Source organism: Pteropus vampyrus, unplaced genomic scaffold, assembly GCF_000151845.1.
Source record: "Pteropus vampyrus isolate Shadow unplaced genomic scaffold, Pvam_2.0 Scaffold339, whole genome shotgun sequence".
In the NCBI taxonomy this organism is placed as follows: Eukaryota; Metazoa; Chordata; class Mammalia; order Chiroptera; family Pteropodidae; genus Pteropus; species Pteropus vampyrus.
This window is the reverse complement of record NW_011889120.1, coordinates 111,197-134,548: the sequence shown is the minus strand read 5'-3', so window position 1 is coordinate 134,548 and position 23,352 is coordinate 111,197. Positions and strand designations below refer to the sequence as shown.

Below are 23,352 nucleotides of genomic sequence, written 5' to 3'. Positions count from 1 at the left end.
AACTTTTCCTGTTAAGTCCGTGTATAGTTACAAGCAAGGTTCTAGAATAATTTTCTCATACTGATTTTATTGTGAGCAAGTGCAGAACTTATCTAAAAGACATCAATACCAGATTCAGAAACAAATTTAGACAATCCCAAACTAAAAGCAGTATTTTAAGACCTCCACGAAGTGTATATTAAATGTTTACTACTATTTAGAAAAACTGTCAAATAATTTGAAATGAAACATTATTCCATAGTAATTGACTATGCAGAGTATACACCATAAATACACACTAAACCAGAACCTGACCAAGGAAAAAGTCGTGATGACATTTTCTTTCTCTTTAATGTAAATCTTCGGCATAGCACTAGAGAGTCTGTTTTCTCTTTGTCAAAAATCAATAAATAATACTTCAAAAGCAGAAGCAAGAACTCTCTTTAACAAAACAATATACTTTAATTATAGAAGGCCTTGGTTCCCAAGGCCTCAGTTTTAGCCATGCTAGGAATGGTTTCAGATCTTACTTGTGTGGGCAGATCTGGTCCCCATGGCAATGAAAAAGTCAGCCTGGGAAGTGGAAAGAACTGTGGTACATTGCTCCCTATAGAAACAGACAAGCTGAAATCAAATGCAGCTTCTGTATTTAGATCAGCAAAGCTGGAAGCTCCAGTGACTGGTATCTTACCTCAGGAGTTGCCATGGCAATCTCCTAAGAAAGGCAGGTTACAGATACCCACATCAATTACTACTAAAGTGTCAAATCAAAAGCCAGAATATATGAGTTAAAAGTAATAATTTATTCGCTAGTTCTGAATTTGGTTTTCTTAAATAGGATCTAGGAGTTTAACAGCAGCATTATTGTTTTACAAAATTCATATAATCTAAGTAGTACTGCTTTTTAAAAAAACCCTAAGAAATAGCCCTAAACAACTTTTACTCTTCTTCAACTTAGTGTAAACATTCTGAGGGCAAATAAATTTAGCTTGTCAGTAATAACAAGGGTTATGATACTAACATTTCCATTTTGCTTTCAACTTTATATAGTGCTTTTACATAAAATATCTTGAAAGAAGATGCAGAAAATGTGAGAATTTCATTAGAGTTCACTTTGGTAAAGAACTTTGATTTTATACTACATATTGCATAATGCAAGTGAGAAATTCAAAGTTGGAAACAGATGAAAGTGTGAATGTTGCATTCTTAAATAGTTCCTTTCGGGGCACATGAATCGACTTTTCAGATTTGTAAGAGGTGACAGGAAGCAATGTTTTATCATGAGAGAAAACACAGTCACCCACAATACATCAGATTTAGCATCTGTGAGTAGGAACTGGGAAGATCCGTGGCGTCTCCCAATTTTACTCCTAAATCTGTTGCTTTTTCTACTCCCTACTTCCACCAAAAGATTAAAAAAAACAAAAACAATCTTTTAGCTGATATAAAAAAAGGCAAAGAGGATGGATAAAGTGGAACTTGGAAGGAAAAACTGAAACTTTGGCCACCACACGAAATACTTTTCAAATTGGTCTCACGACTTATTCTTGGGAAATAGCTTTTTAAAAAGATTGCACTATTAACTTAGCACAAATTAGCTATAAAAGGAATCATGTCAAAGTTTAAAATATTAAGACTTTTAATTCAAGTGGTGAAATTGTTTCACTGCTTATAGATATGATGGTACATGATTTTTGGATACTGGTTAAAATTAGAAAGTAAACTACAATTTTTAGTAATAAATGTAAAGTGGTGTGCAGGTTTTTGCTTTACTTGATGGGGTATATTAATGATGGTCTTGGCCTGCTATAATAAAATCTAAAAGTTTTAGTTTCTTTTTATAGGTTTAATATATATACAGAAAAAGAAAACATTTTGCTAAATTTTAACCTGAATTAAAATGATAGATCTGAGGAGCAATATGTGGCTGAGAACATCTACTCTGCTATCAGAACGTCAGTCTGAATCTCAGATCTGTCATTACCTAGCCGAGAGTCCTGGATCATGTCATTTAAAGTATTTCCTCATTTAGAAGATAAGGATTATAATATTTACCTCTTCGGGTTGTTGTGAGGACTAGATGAGTTATATTATGCAAGGACCTTAGAATAGTCTTTTAGAATAGTTAGCACCCATTTAAAAAAGTTAGATATTTGTGATAGATTAATGTGTTCAATAAACTTGTAAGATTTAAACAAAATGCACCATACTATAGATGTATTTGCTTTTCCTTAGGGAAGGCAATTCTAGTTTATCTTTTTTGTTGTGAAAAAAATATCTTCTCTCCCTACATGAGAAAAGAATGAAAGATTCAGATTTATGGGCATGCCTGGCTTTGTAGATTGCATTTCAAGTCCAGACTATGCAGCATACCTTTATAGAAAAGATAAATCACCAAAATGTCTTCCATTCAACAGACAGGTATAGTCTTTAGGAAAGATAAAGAATTTTCTTGAGCCAGCAGTGAAAATAAAAGGACGAATACATATAATTCAATCATTGCATTCAGAATGTCCTTGATATCATATTTAAAATTTTATTCAAAGACTGACCAGTTAATGATGCTGTAAACCTGACTGAAATGAGTTAACTGAGATTTACTTTAGAATGGAGGTAGCAAGTTAAAACGTCTTCGATTTTCACTTCCTTATAATTCATGTTATGTTCATTGAATATATTTCACTAAACAACTGAAATATGTAATAAATCATATTAATATAAGTGGTATTTATTTCCCATATCAATAGGTGTTCCCCTTTTGCAATTAGATAGCTTATTTTATACACTAATATGGCAAAGTGTTCCAAAGTTGTTTTTTTTTCTTCAAGATGCAAACATAAAAGAGGGATCTTGAGGAGTTGTTTTGAAATATAAGTGCCCTCTGTGTTGGATTCATCACACATTTCAGTTTGTCCTCATGGCGAACCACGTCACCTTTGTATTACAGCTCTCCCTGATTACAGCTTCCTCGACTTCTATTTCTTCCATTAATCTTTGATCTCATCGAGAACGCAGCCCCCTCCTGAATTCACTTCCTTATCCAATCTACACCACTGACTAGACCCTTCAATTTCCTTGCCTTCTTGTATATGCACTACACATACACCCCCATATTCAATCATGTGCTTTCTTACTCCTGCCTGGCAACTGAGTATTGCTGGAGAAAATTGTATATCCATGCTAACTGGCACCATTTTAAATGTGTTTTCTGTCTTTTGATCATTCGGGACTACTTGGCAGACCTATTATTAGTGTGGTTAGCTCAATTTCCAATTCCCCATTGGGGAGCTCCAAGTTTCCATTAAACAGTTAAAGACCTGTGGATCTTCCTTTGAGTAGTTAGCCAGGCATGCTCATAATTTTTGCCTCCAGATAAAATACCTCTGCGGAGCGGATAAAATACCTCTCATCCTGGCTGTTGAAATAGTTTCCTAACTGGTCTCCCTATCTCACTTGTATTCTCTCACACCAATACATTTTCTACACTGCCATCAGAGTGACCTTTCTGAAACTTACATCTGATTATGGCAACTTCATACTGAGGTCTCCAAAGGCTCTCTCCATCATTTTTTTTTTTTTAGGATACAATTCAAACTTCTGAATGAGGGATATGGAATACTAGGACCTTTATATTTTAGTTCTAGTATAATTTTTTTTTTGTTTCACTGCTACCCATCTATTACTGTATGCCATATTTCTCTAAATTATTCTTTGTTTTTCTTCATTTTTGCCACTACTGATGCTATTTTTTTTTTTTTTTTACCACATAGAATGTAACTCCTTTTTCTTTTCCTCCTGGTGAAATTTTACTCATCAAGCTTCAATGTGATATCCTCTGTGAGGCCTTGTATGATTTCACAAGGTGGAAATAAGTTAAGACCTCTTAAGTACTTTCCTGGAATTTAACATGTTCATCTTTCAAAACATTTAACATGCTGCACATTTGTTGCAAATAAATTACGTTCGGACGTCTTTTTCTCCCATTAGATGACAAACTCATTGAATCTGCGAGTTTTAAAAAAAATCTTTGTTTTCCAGCACTTAGCAGAGTGGGTACTCAGGACATTGTGGCTGCTCTATAAATATTACTTGAATTGAATTAAATCACTAAAATACATTTTAATTTAGTGTCTAAGTACAAGAGGTCCAAGCTGAATACTGAATAAAGAGTTCTATTAAACAACTGGGTAAAACGCTTTACCTCACTAGATTTTTAGTAAGATCTACTCCAAGTCTTTAATATAAAACATGTGGCAGAGGGGGGGACCTTAGGAAGATAAGTCACTGAGGTCAAAGAATGCTATTTATGGCAGTGTTATGTCAAGGAAGAATGATCCAGACCTTATATGAAGTGATAGTATAACCATTGCTAAAGGGTGTTTTATTTGAATGACCTAGATTGTCAAGTAATTCACATGTCATTCATATTAGGAGTAGATGAGGTGTGCTGAAATCTTACTAAGACTCAAGATGAGTTTTTAATTATAAATACATCCTATAAATACACCGTCTAAAGGTCCTCTGATAACAGAGGCTGATTAGAAAGAACTATTGCAAAAAAAATAATCTTATCACTTTGTTAACTTGGGGGAGATGAGGTTACAGCCTAATTGTGTGTTTATTGCTATGTTTAAAATTTAGTCCTTTAAGAAGATTTTGAATGGCTAAGTTTATGGACCACATGGATCAGGCAAAATAAATACCATTATGACATAACCATTAATTACTGTTTTAACATTTCAAAATGCCATATTATATATCTATCCATCTCTGTATTTCCATATAGTATTGAGAATTTAACAGAAAAAGAGAGCCAAAATTTACTCAAAGATTTGAATGATTTACCCATTTGTTCATTCCTTTTAAAACTTTTATAATATAGCATGCTTTTATTTTAATAATCTATTTTGAAAACTGAGTTGATTGTTTTAATACTAAATAAGCGTTCTTCAATCACTAAACATATCTGATTTCTTATAATATCAGTGGATCAATTAAGTGGCTTTTCTAAAGATTCAGTCATCTCATCCTAGACAATTATAACATAGGAATTAGTATTCTACCTTTCTTAAACCTAATGGCTTATATCACTCACATTTTCATTTACTTGGGCACTAACCTCTTGAATTACGATCTATTGGGGATAATATACAAGCATGTCAGATATTTGAAATCTAAGACAAGCTCTGATTTTAGAATTTGAGCAATGGATAGAATAAAAGCTTGGTCAGGTAGATAAATTAAAACATAATTCCATCTAACTTGAAAACCAGTGCAACACGTCATGATGATAGAAAACTTAAGGGCAGCCTATTCCTTTTCATATCTGAAAAGGATTTCACATTGCTTCTCATTCCTTAGCCAGGAGAATTATAGCTTTATAGGCACAATTATCATTTTAACTCCGCTAAATTCAATTACAAATTCAATAAAATGTTCTCGAGTTTTTAGTTATTGGTCAGATATATGACCTGCTAAAAACATCTGGTTTATGACTGCTTTTGTGATTCACCTTTGGGATGATAACCAAGCCCTGCTTAGCGAGCTTTTGATGATTGTTAAGAACAACAAACTGCATTATGGCTTTTTTCCTTCTCTCTCTCTTTTTTTAAACTTAAGACAGAATGAAATAGCTCAGCATTTTGTGAAAAAAATTTTATTAACTTGAAAAAAGGTCCAAGTTTGATGTCAATCATCTCAATATACTAAAAAGATAGTTCTGAATATCAGTAATGCATAGGACTTTCCTATACATTTCAGAAACTGAAGACTGATTTGATGCCAGCAGCAGAAATAGTATTGATGCTTAAACAGTGAGTCATTCATAAAATTTGGTTCTCATTATCATTGTTGGGGTGTATTTAATTAAACTCTAAAAACCTGAAAATAATTTTTAAACTCACTACTCAAAATAATAGGTGAAATTGCTAAATATTAGCTAGAATTATAGAAGAATAGTTATTCTATTCTTTTTTTTATTCTTCATATTATAATTGATCAGAAACCAATTTTTGGACACTTATATTTTTCTTCTTCCAACAGTATGCAGTATTTTTAAGTCATAAATCTCCCAAATAGCTTTATTTATTTAGTCAAATGTCACCCCATAAACTTTTTAGAGCAGAAATTGGTGGTAGTTTTTTTTTTTTCTACCAAGACATTATTATTTTATATAGAAGAGTTTAACATGAAGAGGTTTGAATGCAATTTGTTCCTATAATTTGAAGCTATAATTTATAGAGGATGTGAGTTGTGTTACAGTGTAGAAATGATCATTCTTAGGAACCACTGAATGTAGTTAATCAAGGAATATGTCTGATCAGGGATAGGACTGTGGTCTAGAAAAATAAGTTACTGGAACTCTTCGGTATTCTTATCTTCTTACCCTTACTAGATTCTGTAAATAGCCAAAGTCTGTATAGTTCTAATACTCTGTCCGGAACATTCTGGTATTTATTGAGCGATGCAAGAACAAAAGATTAAAATCTTGCAAATTGTCCTAATGAAGTTACCTTATTTAAACAGCTCCAGTTTTCCCATTATTTGGTGGATCAGTTTCTACAAAACCTTACGAAGATGAAAAAATATAACATGATATAACCTGAGCTTCATTACTTTTTGCTTGTCACCAACATATGACTATATGATTTAATGCATTAAAAATGAGGTTAATACATATAAGTAATTGCTGCATACATTAAAACTCCAATAATTTCATGCATCAAAAATATAAAGAAATGAGTAAAATCTATTTGGAGTCTCACACTGAACAACAGAAAAACTAAGTGGCACTCTAGATAAAGGGGACTAAAAGAAACTCTAATTTTTTTTCTAGTGGTAAGGAGAGAAAATACATTGTTAGATATGGATCCCAGATGATAAGATACATGATTTTAAAACTTTAGACAGACAAATACAATTTTCCAATGATCAACGGTTTTTTATAAATGAAATTCTTATGATACAAATGTAAACTGCCCAAATGAGAGAAGGAAAAGTGATGCAACCAAAGTCAATGTAGTTACAAGTAAATTCCTTAGAAAAAGCTTTAGTTTAAGGAGAATTTCTAAAAAAGATGGAAGAAGAGGTTACTAAAAATGAGCAAGCAGAAAATAATACTAATTGCTTGTAAGGTAAATATTCAGCTGAGGTTTGTGAAAAAACTGAAAATAGAAAGAGCTTTCTTAAATTTTTTTGTAAGAAAAAATAAATGACAAAAGAAAATAGAAGCAATGATATTTTAGACTTTTCCTGCAATGAGAAAAGTCTTCACACTAAGAAATTTAAAAATAAATGCTTCTCGAGATAAAGGACTACTAAGACCTATTTTTGATCTCTTTGAACCAGTAGAATAATCTTAGATCTAGACACAAGTATGGTGTCTAGATCACTATAATTTTTAAACTTTTTGAAAATTAGCTTAGAGAAATCAGCAGAATGCCTTGAGACTTGTTGCTTCAAGAGAGTTCTCTTAAACAAACAAACAAACAAACAAACAAACAAACAAAAGCCAGCACGGATTCTACAGAGAATATAATGATAAACTTAGTAAAGGTACTCAGTAAAGATTTAGGATAGATTATGATTGTGAAGCGTGTCCTTCTAAAATTTTAACTAAAGGGCCGACATAAATTCAATATAAATGAAGCTTTTTAAATTGGCTTTTTTTTTTTTAATGGAAAGTATCTCTAGGTTGGGAAGCAAGAAGAAAGTCAAAGTCAGTGTGTATTGCATATGATGAAATTTTGCATGCTATCCTTATGAATAAATTACTATAATATGGACTGAACGATATTACCATTAGGCAGATCCAGATAAGGACTTTGAATGACTGAATGAAGTTAATGTATAAAATTTCAGATTGAATGCTGTAAAGCTCTGTCCTTATTCCTTTCTTCTTTAAAATGTTTTCTTTAAAAATGTTCTCTCCTTAATCAATGAAGCAGTGAAAAACAGAAAGGATTCTTAGAACGCTGGAGGGTTATTCAATAACAGGAGGGGTTATTAATATCATAGATGATAAAACTGAGACTCTAGACTTTCTTAACAGAATTGAATGCTGCTGGGTGAAACCTAAGAAGTTAAAACTTTAATAGAAATAAATAGTTGTATTTAGGTTAAAAAATAAAGCAATTAAGTATGGGATGCTATTTATGACTCGGTAACATTAAAGCATTACATGAGCCAACAGTGAGTATGTTGAAGCTAATGTAATCATCTAAACACAAGTATGGTGTCTAGATCACTGTAATAGTTCCAATACACTTGGCATGGGGACACTAAAAAGAAACGAGGTGTACAGATGAGGGTAACCAGGATGTCACTGCTATAAAGTTAAGGTGATTATATGCATCCAGCTCTGAGATGAAACGACATAATTATGTTCGATAGTACAATTCCATTGTATAGCTTTAGACGTATACAATGTGCAGGGCACTTTGGTGAAGAGCAAAGGCCATTATGCTGAAGAGAACCATAAAACCTTAGAGTAAGAAGAAGCCATCAGGTTCAACTGTCCCACTAGCTCAGAAAGCCCTGACTGGGAGCTGGTTTTCAGCCCTTTCTTAAACACTGAGTAATAGGAAGCTCGCTAAACTGACAAGATCATTAATTCCACTCATGGGCAAATGCAATCATTGGAATGTTTTCCCTCATATCAATCTAAAATCAGCCTCCCTGTACCTTCCACTTATTACTTTCTCTGGAACTTCAAAGACTATCTTCTTCTCTTCTACATGTCAGCCTTTCAAATACTTGCTCTGTATTTTTCTGATTTGCAACGCCAAGATGCATAATAAGTAGAAAATTTATTAGAAGTCAGCTTTTGTATCAATACAAGGAAGCACTTTTTAACCAGAGCTGTCCAAAATGGAATGCCCTTTTTTTGTGAGCAGTAAGCTGAGTCCCTAAAATGTTTAAGCGGATTCTCGACGACAATTTTTCAAATATATAAAAGATTATTTCTATATTTGGTGGGAAGGCAAATATATAAAACTCTTAAGTTCTATGGCTATTACTATGAACAGTTACATATAGCATGGCACATATTATAGGCTTACTTCAATAAAAAAACAATTTATCTATTTAATTAGTTCTTTACCTTAATATAAATAATTTTAAATGGCTTCTATAGTATTTACCAGAGAGAAACCACTCACAATAACACATACAAAAAAAAAAAAAAGGTGTTATACATTTAAAGAAGCATTCGAAGTTAAGGCTAACTTTTTGATTAGTTATTCAGAAAAATATTCAGCATTTGTACAGAGTTGTTTTTGGAATGGTAAACATCTTTCCTATCTTCAGTACTGAGGCACAGTCCTTCTGGTTCGGTTAATAAAAGACCATCATGAAACTTAGAACCCAGGATGTTAAATCAAGAGTTGGCTGCCCAGCAACTACATAGGGTGTAAGAAGACAATAGAGTACCCAGTGAGGGTTGGGGCTTACTACTGCCAGAGTCGGCAGAAGGCTTGTATTAAAGCTACACTGATTCCAAGCTGTCCTTTTTCCCTGTTCTTTTTAGGAAAGGCATGAAAACCCCTGTGCTGGCATTGTTAAAGAACAGAGAGAAAACAACAGAGATGCTCGGAGGAAAAGGTATAAAATTTAAGTTTAGTGATACTGAAGTTATAGGCTATTTTCTCCTACCAAGAATCCTAAAGTGAATGACTTCTTTAAAATATACATTTCATAAGTTATAGAATAGACTCTAAATTAGGCCGACAATAACAATTTAAGAAAAAATTATAGCTAAAGGAACCAATAAAATAATGGATGAAAACATTTGGAGGGCTTAAATAAATAAATCTTAGGCATTAAATCAATATATACTATGAATGACTTATCAAAAGAGAAATAGCACAATAAAATTATCAGATTCAAAATCATGGAAGACTAGGGATTATAAATGTGAAAAAAAGTATAAAACTCTTTAAAATGTTAAGGTTCAAATTTCCCTAAAATAGACATTCTAATATTAATAGGTTTTTCTGATAACCCAATTCCATATTAGTTGTACTATAAAGCTAGGAAGCATCTTCTCAATCATAAAGAAATATTAATATATGGTCAGTATATTATGTCAGTATAATATTATGGTCAACATATTATACTGAACATAGATTAATGTTTCTTTGATTATTGAGAAGATGCTTCTTAATTTTATAGTACAAATCAATTAAGATTATTAGACATCTAATTTGTGTTAATTAGTACAGCTGAGTAACCATATTGCATTTTCCTCAACGTTTAAGGAATGAGCCAAATCATAAATAGCTCTAAAAGTGATCTCATCTAATTCTAACCAGTTTTATAAATTTTGCAGAAGTGATAAATACTCCAGAATAAATATGGACTATCTTGTGTCACCTCTCAAATAATCATTTTCATAATATAAATTGGTTACTAGAGAAAATTATTGGCAAGAAGTAACAAAGATGTTTCATACTTTGAATTATTTGCTCTGTTTCATGTTATCAGAAAGATCTTTCTTACTTCTGAAAGATAATTTACAAGTTTTTGTTGTTTGTAGACTTATGGAAGATAAGTCTATATGATAAGTCTTAACATGTAGTAAATAAGAAGACAAGTCTTAACATGTAGTAAATAAACAATAAATGTCCATTGAATGAATGAATATGAGTGAATGAATACATGCTTGGAACAAATTGGATTATATATTGATACAGGAGACCAAAAGTACTATATGGAAGTTTAGTTTACATTTTAGTAGGCTAAATCTAGATATTGAAATATTAGGGAATCCATGATTAAGAATGTTAAAGAATTTATAGTTCTAAAATGAATCAATGAGCTTAATAACTGTCACTCTTATTTTCAAGTATTCTATATTTTCTGTGAAACAACTGAAAAATTGATTTTATTGGCATACGCTGTGTTTGTAATAGAAACAAATATATATGAAACTGTCATATTGCATTCCTGAGACAAGAACCTTTTAGAAGTTCTCAAGTATGAGGTTTAAATGTTAAAATATTTTTTATGACCAACTGACATATAGTAACGGTCATATATCACTTACATATAGTAACGGTCATATGCACTTACATATAGTAACGGTCACTTTTTCCTAATCAGATGATATATTAGTGAGAGTATTTTCCTGTTAAAGGAAAAATTTCAGAGTACAATAGAATGAGCTATTAAGACTACACATTAGGACTAAGATGTCTCTATGGCTAAACATAGGAAAGTCTGAGGCCAGGAGAATGGGACTTGTGAGAACACTGGAAAAAATAAGTAAGGGAGATAGTTTAGTAGAAGGTTTAGTGTTTTATAATTTGAAGTCAAAAGCCACAGGTAAACTCTGACCACCAGATGCAGTGGTTCAGAAGCCCATTTCTGAATTCTGAATTCTGTATTCTGGCTTTCGAAGGCTAAGACTTGCTATATTTTTTAGCTGGGTGGCTCTGGCTTAGCTGTTTTCATCAGAGAGCTTTGGGATAGGCTGACATTATTGGAAGACCTCCATAAAAGCTGGGCAAAAGCCATATGGCACCAAGGCATGAGGCAGGTAGGCAAGGAGCTTCTGATATATGAGCATGGGGGTGTGAGTGCGTGAGGTGTAAGTGTGCCTGTACAGTCTTTATCATTTCTTTCTTCTCGCATTTCTCTTCCCACCATTTTTGAAAGGGCCATCAGGTCACTGCCGCATTTTCTAGGGCGATATATGCTGGGATTGCGGCTGGGTTCTGAGGTGATGTGTAAGTTATCTTACAAGACTGTTGCTTGTGTTATAAACTAAGGTCACATCAAAAATATTTCATTGGAAAAACTCTTACTGAAAACCAGTTAAACCGTACCTCACATTCCTACTCACACTGAATTACAGGAAAAAGATATATGAAGAAAAATTTATATAAGAATTAATTTTAAAACCTTAACTTTTAGCAGAAGTTATCTCTAGAGAGTAAGACAGAAAGTTGCTTTTTAACATTCAGCGTTGTTTTATTCATGTATGTATTTATTTGTTTACTTAGCAATAAGCAAGTTACTACTTTTCAATTAAACAACAAAAGAAAAACACGTAGGGAAATTTAAAAACTTCCAAGGTACATCTTACAGTGCAATCCTAATTTGTCTTAACCTACCATCTTCGGGTAGTTGGTAACCATAGGAGGTGAATTTCATGAGTAGAGGGGAAAAGGAGGCATTTGTGACCTTCAGTTTTCTCTGGCAAGGGTGACCAAGGTAAAATGAGTCGGAACTTAGGACAGGGCCTCATAAAATTAACTAGAAAGAATTCTACTGAGAAACTGACAATGCTATTAATGATCTAAAGAAAATTGGTTTGCTTTTTTTGATGTGTGAAAATAGTAGCAAGTCATAGTGTAGCTGTACCCACTCATCTTTCTTGGTAAAACAAATTGTAAATCATAACTTGTCTTACCTATACTAGTGAGGGGTTGTCATTCTTTTATGTGATCTTTAATTCTTATCTGGCCACATCTTCTGCTATGTGACTCTGCAGCACCTAGAATTCATTCTTTTGCCATTTAAAACTGGCTTCATTACCTATTAACATTCCTGAGATTATTGTCCTGGTTGATTGATGCAGGGCTATTGGTTATTCACTAAAGTATTGGTTGTGATTTCAAAAAATTTTACGAACAAATCAGGATGAAGCTAGGTAATAAGCAACTTCCAAAGGCAGCAGATTTCAGAAGGAAAAACAACTGCCTAGGGTGCTGGAAGATCTAGTTTCTAACAATGAACTGGTTATCTCACATTCACATTATTGTGGCCTTCGTCTTTCAAATGGGAGTAAAACGGGAAGGAAGAGAATGGTTTTAACAACAGAGAAGGTGACTATAAATGAGCCATAAAAAAATAGAGCAGTAATTTTAGTTATTGGCATCCCAACTTTGGGGGACCCAGTATGAAGAGGGCATGTTGAACACATGCAGTCTTGTCCTTCCCTTTACGAAATACCCCAAATGAAGAAATTTTGTAATGTTTCGATTCCTGTTTTATGCCACACAATGGATAAAACAATAACTTTAGCTTTATTATATAATAAAATTGAAAAGAATTGGTGGCAAAAGGGGGGTCATTTATTATTTGTTCATTCACTCACTCATTTATTTGTTAACTCATTCATTTATCCAATAGTGCCCGGCCTACTATGGGCCATGTACTATCTTAGGGTGTACAAGATAGGAATAAAATTCCTGCTTTTAAGAAACTTACATTCTGGTGGGTAGAGAAGAAAAACAAATCAGTATATAATAGCATACTCTGATATTATGCTCATAGTGATAAAGCTGTGACTATAAAGCAGAGTTACATACCAGAGGATGAATGGTGATGGGGGGAGGGGCATCTGAGTGAGACTGGGTTCTCAGGGTAGGATTCTCTGAGGGGAAAATATTTGAACTGAGACTCAAATGGAAAGATCTAGAAATACACAGTTCAGTAAAAATTATGATAAGGTGAATGCTATTCAGAATATAAGGTTTCTTTCAAGTTTCTGAAAGTCCAATGTCAAAAGAGAAAAGAGTAGTGAGCAATAAGCATGTGACATGAGGGACATTTTAATTTTAGCTCCTAGAACACTGCTAGGATATTGTGTTGAAAGATACAAAATTGCTGACATTTCATTATTTTGACCTACAAAAACGGCATTTCACATGGTCCAACTCAATAGCTGGAACTGAACAAAGTTAGGTGATATAGTCAGGTAAATGTTATTTAGTAAAGTTTGCCAGGACTAATTCACTATTTAAGTGTAGCGATTGTTCTCTTTGCCTAAATCCAAATCTGCATAAAATCTAAACAAATTACATAATTATAAAACATTTATTGGACAGATTTACAGTGTGTCAGATATGGAAACTAACTGCCTTATGGCATTACCTTATTAATCCTCACACAATCCCATAAGTACTGTTACCACAGGATTTAACAATGAAGGCACTGATGTCTAGAGTTGTTAAATAACTTGATCAATCCTACTACTTCCAAGCGGTAGAGTGACAAAGCAAGGATTTGAACTAAGGAATGCCTCCACAGACTATATTCTAAGTTCTGATCACTTGGTGTTTATTCATTTCAAAAGTCAACAGTAATTATATCTAATTACCTCTATGTTCAGTTATGTAATATTTATCCCCTTTTAGATATCTAACATTTCGTTAGTGCCAAGACTTTTAAATGATGTGATGTGATCCAGGGTATGTGTTTGCATATATATTTTTTCGAAGAGTGAAACACTGCTTGAACAAATTATTTGATGATATAATATGCATGACAGGACAGAGGCTTATGTAGATAGCAATCAAAAGCAGTTCGGTATATTTCTTTTCTTTAAGATCTTAAAAACAAATCAGGGTTAGTTTAAACTATGCATAATCATTCCATTTCCTTGTCTTTAGGCATGGGCATGTGGTGCAACCTTGGCCAGTGCAATCTGGGGCTAAGTCTGCTGGAAGGATCCAGGAAGTTTTCCTTGGTTTTACAAAAAGGACTAGAGGTAGGGCCTGGTCTTTGGCTCTTTGGATGCTAACATATAACAAGTGATGCTGGGAGCCACTGGCATTGCAGAAAAGTTACCTGAGAGTCCTGACACTACACAGCCATGACATTCACTCCAAAACAACCCCACCTCTCAACTTCTTGAACATCAAGATGGTAACTTTTCCTCATTATTCACGCCAAAAACCAGGGAGGTGTGATTAAAAATCCAATCTATAACCTAACATCAGAATTATGGCTAGACTCTATATCTAATCTTTAGTTTTATGTCTGCCTAAGTCTTTCTTCAAAATCAGACAATATGGTACTAAGACAATATTAATTTACTACTTTCTAAATTTTTCTGTGTTCTTTCTTCTAGATTTTTCTGTTATATAACAAATATGCATATTTGTTATATAACTGGCCAAAAACAGTGCTCTTACACATCACAAAAGTGACATATTTAAGGTCCTCTGCTATTCATTCTCTGACTTTAATGCATGTCTTTTTATTCACATTGCTTATATATTTTTTCTACCTATTTAGACCTGAACTATAATTTAAGATATTATCGATGATATTGCTCTTCCGAATTCTTTGTGTTTGTGCATAATTTATCTTGACAATAAATAAAACAGTAAAAAAATACCACAATATTTTTCTTTATTTTCAACTTGCACTTTTTTTTTCTTTTAACACAGTTTCATACTCTGGGAATACCTTCCCCCTACCCACACACTTCCTATCTGAATGTTCTTGAAAATAAAATTCATGGCTTTTAGAATTCTTCAGGAAATTACTCTAGGACCCTTAAAATGATTAAAGAGGATTAATTTATCTTCTGCTGCATCGTAGTGGTACTCATTATCTAGCCTCTCTGCCTAGATAATTTAAGATATTAGGCCAATGAGCTGCATATTTTGCACAGCTCTCAAGTTACTAATGGTGTGCAAAGGATGTTAGATAAAAGCAACAACAACAACAACAACAAAACTTTAAAGTACATTTCTCAGCAGATCTCATTTTGAAAGCATCAAAAAATATCTTGGCTAGATAATATGATGTATATTGTAGTTACAAGGTAACAGATTTTATCCACCTTCCACCTCCCCCACCTCAAAAAAACCCTAGGTTTTGCTTTACATTTCTAAGACCAAGCTAATAAATGTGCATATTGAGAATACTGGTAGGTTATCTCCAAGACAATGAAAAAGAGCACATTATAACTTCATTGAGTATATGAAGCCACTAAAAATGTATAGCTAATAAAGAGTATTCTTATAACTGCCAGGAGGGAAATCAGCAGGAATAAGGGATAAAGCTTTTGAAAACCATATCTAAATTGCCTAGTATGGCAAAGGAAAGAGAATTATTCCAAGCAGACTTCAAGTTGCATTAACCAAAACAGTATTCTAGTGTTACAGCAGATGATTTCAGAATGAAATATATCTTTATATTTTGTTCCAAAGTTTTATGATTTATACTCCTTGAAAGTTGCATAGGCTGACATAATTTATAATTTAGTTTAACTGAAGTATTATAAGCCCCACACCTCAGTAAGCTTCAAAACTGCTAATTGGGATAATAGGAAATTACTTATCTTCTCCCAAATGCCAGTGAAGTAGGTCAGGATAATTAATATGCAACCTGACTTTTCCTGTCAAAAGAAAACAAGGCAGGTCTCATCTGTGTACTTTCAGTACCATCTATTTTAGACAAAAATGAGTTCAGCCTGAGAAAAATCAGCATGACTCAGTTAAATAACTGAATTTCAAAATAAGATGAAAGGTAGTTCAATCAGAACATAGACTGAAGTCTATTCTAAAGAAAGCTAAATTTACACTTCCTAAGCAGGGCCAAATTCCACATCTATAAGGAAATTGAAAAACCATCTACATCACAGATTTAGGTACCCTTTGCTTCTTAGATTGCTTTGTAAACTCGTAAGGACTATATATGTTATATTATATAAAGTTAGGGTAAATATAAATGATAAGAATGGGGTTTGGTTGATGATATAATTCTTCACCCTTAAAGCAGAAAACAGGCTATATTTTCATGTTTTCTCCCGTTACTCCTTCTGCCCACTCTCCTGACACTTTCTATTTTTAATTTCTTGGGAAACTGAAAAACATGTTTGGAGCCAGAGACATGAAACTTACTTCTTCTGCAGGTCTGTACTTGATTAGTGCAAATTCACTTTAGTAGGTCAAACTGAATACTGGCCTTGAGCAGGACAGTTAGTGACATATGGCTGTTGGACTTGATTCTAACTAGCATGGCTGCCTGCTGACCCGTGCGGCGGCATAGGGAGTGCTCCATATTGGAGGGTGTGCCGTACGTCTGAGACTGATGGGATGGCCACAGCTTCTCTCCTGGTATACTTTTTATTCTGTTGACATAACACCAAGCAGCTTGATTTGAATAAGCAGCTTGGAACATTTACTCCTAAAGATCAACCCAGGGCAGTCATGAACATGACACCCCTTATCTAGGCCTTAAAGATTTTTTTGACAACACTGATATTAGAGCTGATGTTTCCCAAATGAAGTGTTCATTAAATTGCACACTCCTAAATATTAGAAACAGTAATGCAGAGGAACTATCATTAGGAAGACAGATATACATTCCATTAAATAAGAAGCATCTTCTAGGCATGAAAAGCAGTGCTCTGTTGAGAATGATTTGAAGGACACTGAGACATCAAGTGGCAAGATTTACGGAAATATAACCAGAAAGAAATGGGACTCTTAAAGAAAGTACACAGCCACCTTTAGTGAAGCTGAGCCAACTGAAATAGCATGGACTGCTCCACAAAATTGAATTGTAAAGAACAAATGTACAATATCAAATTTACTGACACACTTCCTAGGGCTGTTCTGCCTCATCACAATTATTCCACTAAAGGAAGAACCCACTGAAAAAGATGGAAAGTACTGAATAATTACCCCCTTGGTTCATTTGGGAACATGAAAGAAAACCCCACCAACTTAGGCGTGTGCATCAGTATGACTAAAAATGAATCCAATAAACAGAAAAGCAAAAAGAGACCCTGGGAAGAAAAAAAATTGTAAGTCATCAACCTAAAAACGCCTGAAGGAAAGTGGCGGGGGCGGGGGGTGGTGGGGGAGAAGGGCTCAGGCTTTCCTCTCAGGTCCTGGGACATGTTTTTCGCTTCTTGTCCTCCCTTACACAATGACCAGGACGAGCTTAATCGAAAAAGACAGCATCAATAACTCCCACCTGTGGCAATCATGGAATATATCCTGAGCATAATTCTCTATTTCAGAGAGCTGCACCTAATTTCAACACAATTTATTTTGAAATGGCAGAGATGAAGTAATTTCCCCAATATGTTTGTAGAATACTGAATGAACCTCACATAGTTAGTTATAGCAGTTGTGTAGTACGTGGATGGCATCAAAATAAAGTTTCTAACTCATCTTTAGTTAAATTTTAGAAAATAACTTAAGAAATTTGATAATCATCATATTAAAAATGTATTATCATGCTTGCCAGAACTCCTAAAGAGGCCTAACATAGCTCCTAGATATTTCTTCTATGCGACTCTTCCATAATCTGTAATAAATGTGAATGTTGGAAGGACGTGGCAAGTAATAGTAATAGATGGTAATTACCTTTCCTGCACCAAAAGTATACCTTTTATAATGCTTTTCATGGAGATTATGGCTAAAGTATACATGGAAACTGGTTTAACGTGAATTTTATTATAAGCAACTCATATTTTGATGGTAGAAGTTATAATTTAACTCCCATTAAATAATACAATAAAGATCTATAACATAAAAGGAAGTCCATTGTATTTTCTTGTTAATAGTAGCCAAAGTGACCCTCGTTTTAAATGAGCCAGACTTGCTATTGATATAAGGCTCCTGGCTGCTGGTAACCTGTGAGCTTTGAGTTCTTTCCAGTTGTGATGAAGAACTTACACAAATATATCCTGTAATCAAAGTCTTGTATACTCACATAATAGGCTGAAGGACACAGTCTGTTTGTATCCTTCAAAAAGAGAAGTCTAATGCCCTAGTGAAACCAAACCAGTAATTGCGGTTTCATCATGGTTGGCTCAGGCCATCCGTATTAACTGGCCCAGACCATTTTGATGCAAACAGTTTTATACTACTTCTTCTATCCTTCTTTTTTGTATTTAATGTTCAGCACTTATAGCCAGATCTAGATTTTCTAAGTAAAATTAAACTGAGTTAGAGCCTTTCCCTTAAACTGGCCTGGATTTCTGAATTGGCATATCACATTAGTTATAAACAGATGCTTGGTATCGCATGTTAAATAAAGAACTTGTAACTAGTAAACATATTTTAAATTCTAACAAGACAGAGATTACTTAATTGACTTGTCTTTCTTAAGAGTTGATTCACATAAATTGAATTTTGCCATCAATATACATACTAAGAAAATAAATGGATGCTTTTGGAAAATTGGTTTCTAGACATAAATTAGGCCTTTTGGAGTTGACAGAAATTCTATGTGAAATTTCTTCTTGAAAAAACTCTTGGATTTTTAAGTTGTGTGTGTGTGTGTGTGTGTGTGTGTGTGCGTGTGCGTGTGCGTGTGCGTGTGTGTGTGTATGTATTTTTCAAACAAGGTTTTGCTAACACCCTGCTTGAAGCATTTATAGTTTCTTAACCCAGACTCTGGGGGCCATGACTGTAGACCAAAGGGATGATGCATGTAAGTGAGAAGTGGATAAGAGGAGGAAGAAAAAGAAGTGAATACCATTAACCTTAAAAGGCAAATGGGTAATTGGCGAAAAAAGTAATTTGCTCTAGCTATGGGTGTGTCCTGGGATATAGGCTTCATTACTCATCTTCCCCGCCCCTAACCCAAGTTGCTTAAGTTGTGAAAGTAGGATACCAAAGGATACCTAACTTCCTATGCAGCAAGACCATTATTTTAAGAAAAAAGGGAAACAAAATTCTATTTTCTTAAAATAAGAAGTTTGAAAGATTAGGACTCTGTGTACACAGGCTAAGAATCTCCATCAACATACTTACTTTTGTCTCCTATGTTTTCCCCTGCTGCCTCCCCTTCCTCCTCCTCCTCCTCCTCCTCTTCCTCCACCTCTGTGGGCTGCACGTCATCCTGCGGGTCACAGGCACTAACCGGCGCATTCAGACAGCAGTGGTTGAACCCGCTATCTCGAGGCAGAGTAAAACTTCGAGGCTTGCCCCCATTTCCATTTAACACTTGCATCCTTTCGCTCTCGGCTAAGGGGTACGGCCCATAGTGATCCTGTAGGTGGCACTTCTGAGTTGGAAGGGTGGACTGCCGCCTGTGCTCTGGGGAGATGGCCGCGGAGTCAGAGAAGACAGAATCCTCCAGGGGCAGAGTCTGAAGATAGTGTAATCCCGAGCTTGTCAGGGGCGTCTCAATTAAATCCTGCCAGGAGCGGCGCTGACTGGCTGTCTTGCGAATGGGGGATACGGCGCTGCTCCCAGTCACTTCTTGACGAAACTCTTCATGGGAGGACTGAGACTGAGAGGTCTCCGTGGAGGAGAGCCGGCTGTGTTTTGCTTCCACGTAAGGACTGGCGCAACTCATCTGTGGAAAGGAGCCTTCGATCAGTCCCCACAGAAATAACAGACCACTTTTATCACCAAGGAACACATTCAATTCCCACCAGGTAACATTTAGTAGTCCAGTTAATGACTAGTCAAGTTTTCAGACATCTCAAAGTTAGGCCCCAGATGACATTTTACAAGACTTAGATGTAGATGTATTGAAATGCAGCTATACCAGGCTCTCATGAAAAACCTGGCATATTAATGCAAAATTTTAACAACAATGAAAGTATAAGAAAATGTGAGTGTTAATGTAAGAAATATTCAGCAACTAATAAAAAAACCCAAGGTTTTAAAATCTCTATGCATTTGAAATCTGAAGAATTGTTGCTCAATTCATATTTCCAGATTTATGGAGTTTGGGGATGAGACTAAGGAGAGAGGCTTTGGGATGTGAAAAGAAAGCACCTCTATTCGGACAGAGCCCTTCCTCTTCTCCATAGGTGAATCTGTTCCTATGGGTGCCACGGAAAAACTGTCTTATGGTCTTGTCAATTCTGTGGCACTTTCTAGAGAGTTAAAAATGTAGGCGAAATGAGATTATACTCTGATAGGAATTAGCATTTGCCCTAAGCACAAGCAATTCAAGGTACATAAACACAAAATAAAAATGGTATATTTTTATCCTTGGAATTTAAATTTTGGGAATATGTATTATAGTACAAAACACAAACAAGAAAAAGGACTGGCATCAAGTGAATGCTGTAAAAGACTTGCAGACACTGCTACTGGCTACTGGGACAAGCCCTACTCTAGCTTTGGTGACCAACATATCAACCCAGGCCCTCTTCCAGCAGTTCGAGAAGCCAGATTGGTTAAACGTGATCCATGCAAATGGGGCTGAGGCTGTGGCCAGGACAAGCATGCCTGAGGTGAAAGTGCACGCTGTCCCTCTGGGTAAAGGAGAAGCTTTGTGGTGTCTTCTGTGGGCACTTTATCTTCCCACATGTTAGAACAATGTGAATAGTTTCATTCTTAAAATTCATGTTGCTATGATTAAAGAGCTGTTTGGTGAAGCTGCAGTTTCCCTTTCTTCCTCTTTTATAAATACTTTGAAGGAATTAATCAGACCCTGATGTTTCAGAGAAAGAGGGAAAATATGATATAAAACTTTATCTTGTCACTGACTTCATTATTCCATTTCTATACCTCATCCTTGCACTCTGTGGCACTCGGTAAACTGCTGCATTTATTAAAGAAATGTGCATACAGATAGGAACAATTCTGCATTTTTCCACTTTCTTCCTGTTCTTCCATAAGAGACATTGTCATTAAATATTTTTATTAAAAATGTGGCTTCCTTTTTAGTATTAGCCAAAAGTACCCATTCATTTATTTTGAAAATATTCATTAAGCACTTAATAAGTAAGTGCCAGTGCTGAGTTAGGCCATGAGGATATATAGATGAATAGAACAGTGTCCATGTTCTCAAAAAGTTCACAGTCCAGTCCAGTGGGCTGTTTGCAGGCCCAGATATTCTGATTTAATATGTCTGGATTAGGCTTGAGCATCTGCATTTCTAAAATGTTCCAGAGGTGATTTTTACACACAGTCAAGGTTGAGAAGTGGCCTAGAATTATATCGACAGCTTGCACAGCACTTTTCTTATGAAAAATCTACTGGAGTGATATGGAGGTAGAATTAGGTTGGCTGTTGTTGTCTGCTAAATCCAGCTTCTACTTCCTATATGGACGTCTCAATCCCAAAATAGAATTGACTCTCATGGTACCATACAATATGTTGTCTAAACTGGGACACTTTTAAGACACTCTCAGTAATTCTGATACAAAACAGACATTTAGTGGGATAGTCCCAAGCAAACCAAGAGAGTTGTTTACCCTACTGAAAGATCAAAGTACAGTCTATACACAGAATAATTTACACAGGTTTAAGAAGTCTGGAGCACCATATAAACATATACATTAAACCAGATGCCATCTCTGTCTACAAAGCTACGTGCCAAAACATGTTCAATATGGATACAATATTAATTTTTAAGAGTTGTTTCTAAAGGACACAGGAATGAACTTTATTAGTGTGGAATAGATAAGGTCAATTTATGTATCTCTAAGAAAAAAAAAATTTTGTTGTTATTTCCATAAAGGCTACTCTGACATACTCCGGTACGTTTTTGTAATTAAACTGGTCAGATATTTATTATGCCTGGAATCTGTGGTGACTATTTCTATTGATTACATATTCTTTGTATACTTAAATTTTTTCCCTTATTGCTTTTAGACTTCCTATTTTCTTTCCCCCTCAAAAGAAACCTGAGGTCTGACATGCATTCACTACATAATTTTTAAACATACAAAGGGATGTTTCATGTCAAAGAGTCTGATGCTATATTAAATACATTCCTGTTGGCAACTTACAGAGGGAGGTCGTGGGTATGTATCGTAGGGGGGTGGAGGGCTGTCCTGTTTGGGTGTTGATGGAGTATCTGCTTCTTCTTTGTCACTCTCACTCCAGTAATCTGAAAATTCACACACATGGATACATGGACATTCCATTAAATGCTTCTAGACATATTTTCAAGAACACACAATACCAAACAAAAGGAAGTTTCAATTCCACTGCTACACCCTGCTCCCTAGCACTGCCTACCTCAGACCCACCGACTTTTATGTTTAGCTGGATTTTGAAGAGGAAGGAAGAGTACAATCACCTAATTCCAACATCTTTTTTAAAGCAAGAAATTATACACAGCTACAGTTTTAAGGAGTTAAGAAAAATACATTGCAAAAGCCAAATCAGGTTTAGGGTGTTTGAGATTCCAGACCAAATTATTCTGTGGCTTCAATTAATGAATGATGTCATATGATGCCTCTTAAAGGGGTCTCATTCTATCCTAAAGATGAACACTCAAAGAAAAGCAATACATATATCGCTATAGTTCTCCACAGATAGAAACAGCTTCAAAAATAATGTTCTCAATTCTCTTTTCTGGCTTCAATTACTGGTTATCTAACAATCACTGTTTTCAGAGTCATGCTGACATAAATCTCTATAACACCATACTCCCACCTCTACTTGGAAACACATGGCAAACCCCGATTCTTGCCAAATGTAAAAGGGCAAATCTGCTGATGTGGGCTGCAAGTTCTAATCTTCTAGAACTACTTAAAAGGGTAGAAAATGTAAGCCGCTAGACAAAGTGACTTGGCAGACCTCAGGCAAGAGGGAAGAGGGAAAACTCCGAGAGAAACATTAGTCGAGTAAATAAAATAAAGCACAAAGGCCAATAAACAGAATCTGTTCCACTAATATATCAACCACCCTGTAACCACTGGAT

At 34.8% G+C, this 23,352-nt stretch overlaps 1 protein-coding gene across 2 annotated transcripts in view; it reads right to left on the bottom strand.

The window, feature by feature from the left end:
- CNKSR2 (connector enhancer of kinase suppressor of Ras 2) overlaps positions 1-23,352 on the bottom strand; it is a 130,215-nt gene that overhangs the window by 10,264 nt on the left and 96,599 nt on the right. For both annotated transcript variants that reach the window (XM_023522342.1, XM_023522343.1), the window contains 2 exons: positions 22,433-22,533; positions 19,491-20,037 (listed from right to left, as the gene is read on the bottom strand). In XM_023522342.1, the coding sequence (XP_023378110.1) occupies positions 19,491-20,037; positions 22,433-22,533 (648 nt within the window). The remainder of the gene's footprint in view (positions 1-19,490; positions 20,038-22,432; positions 22,534-23,352) is intronic.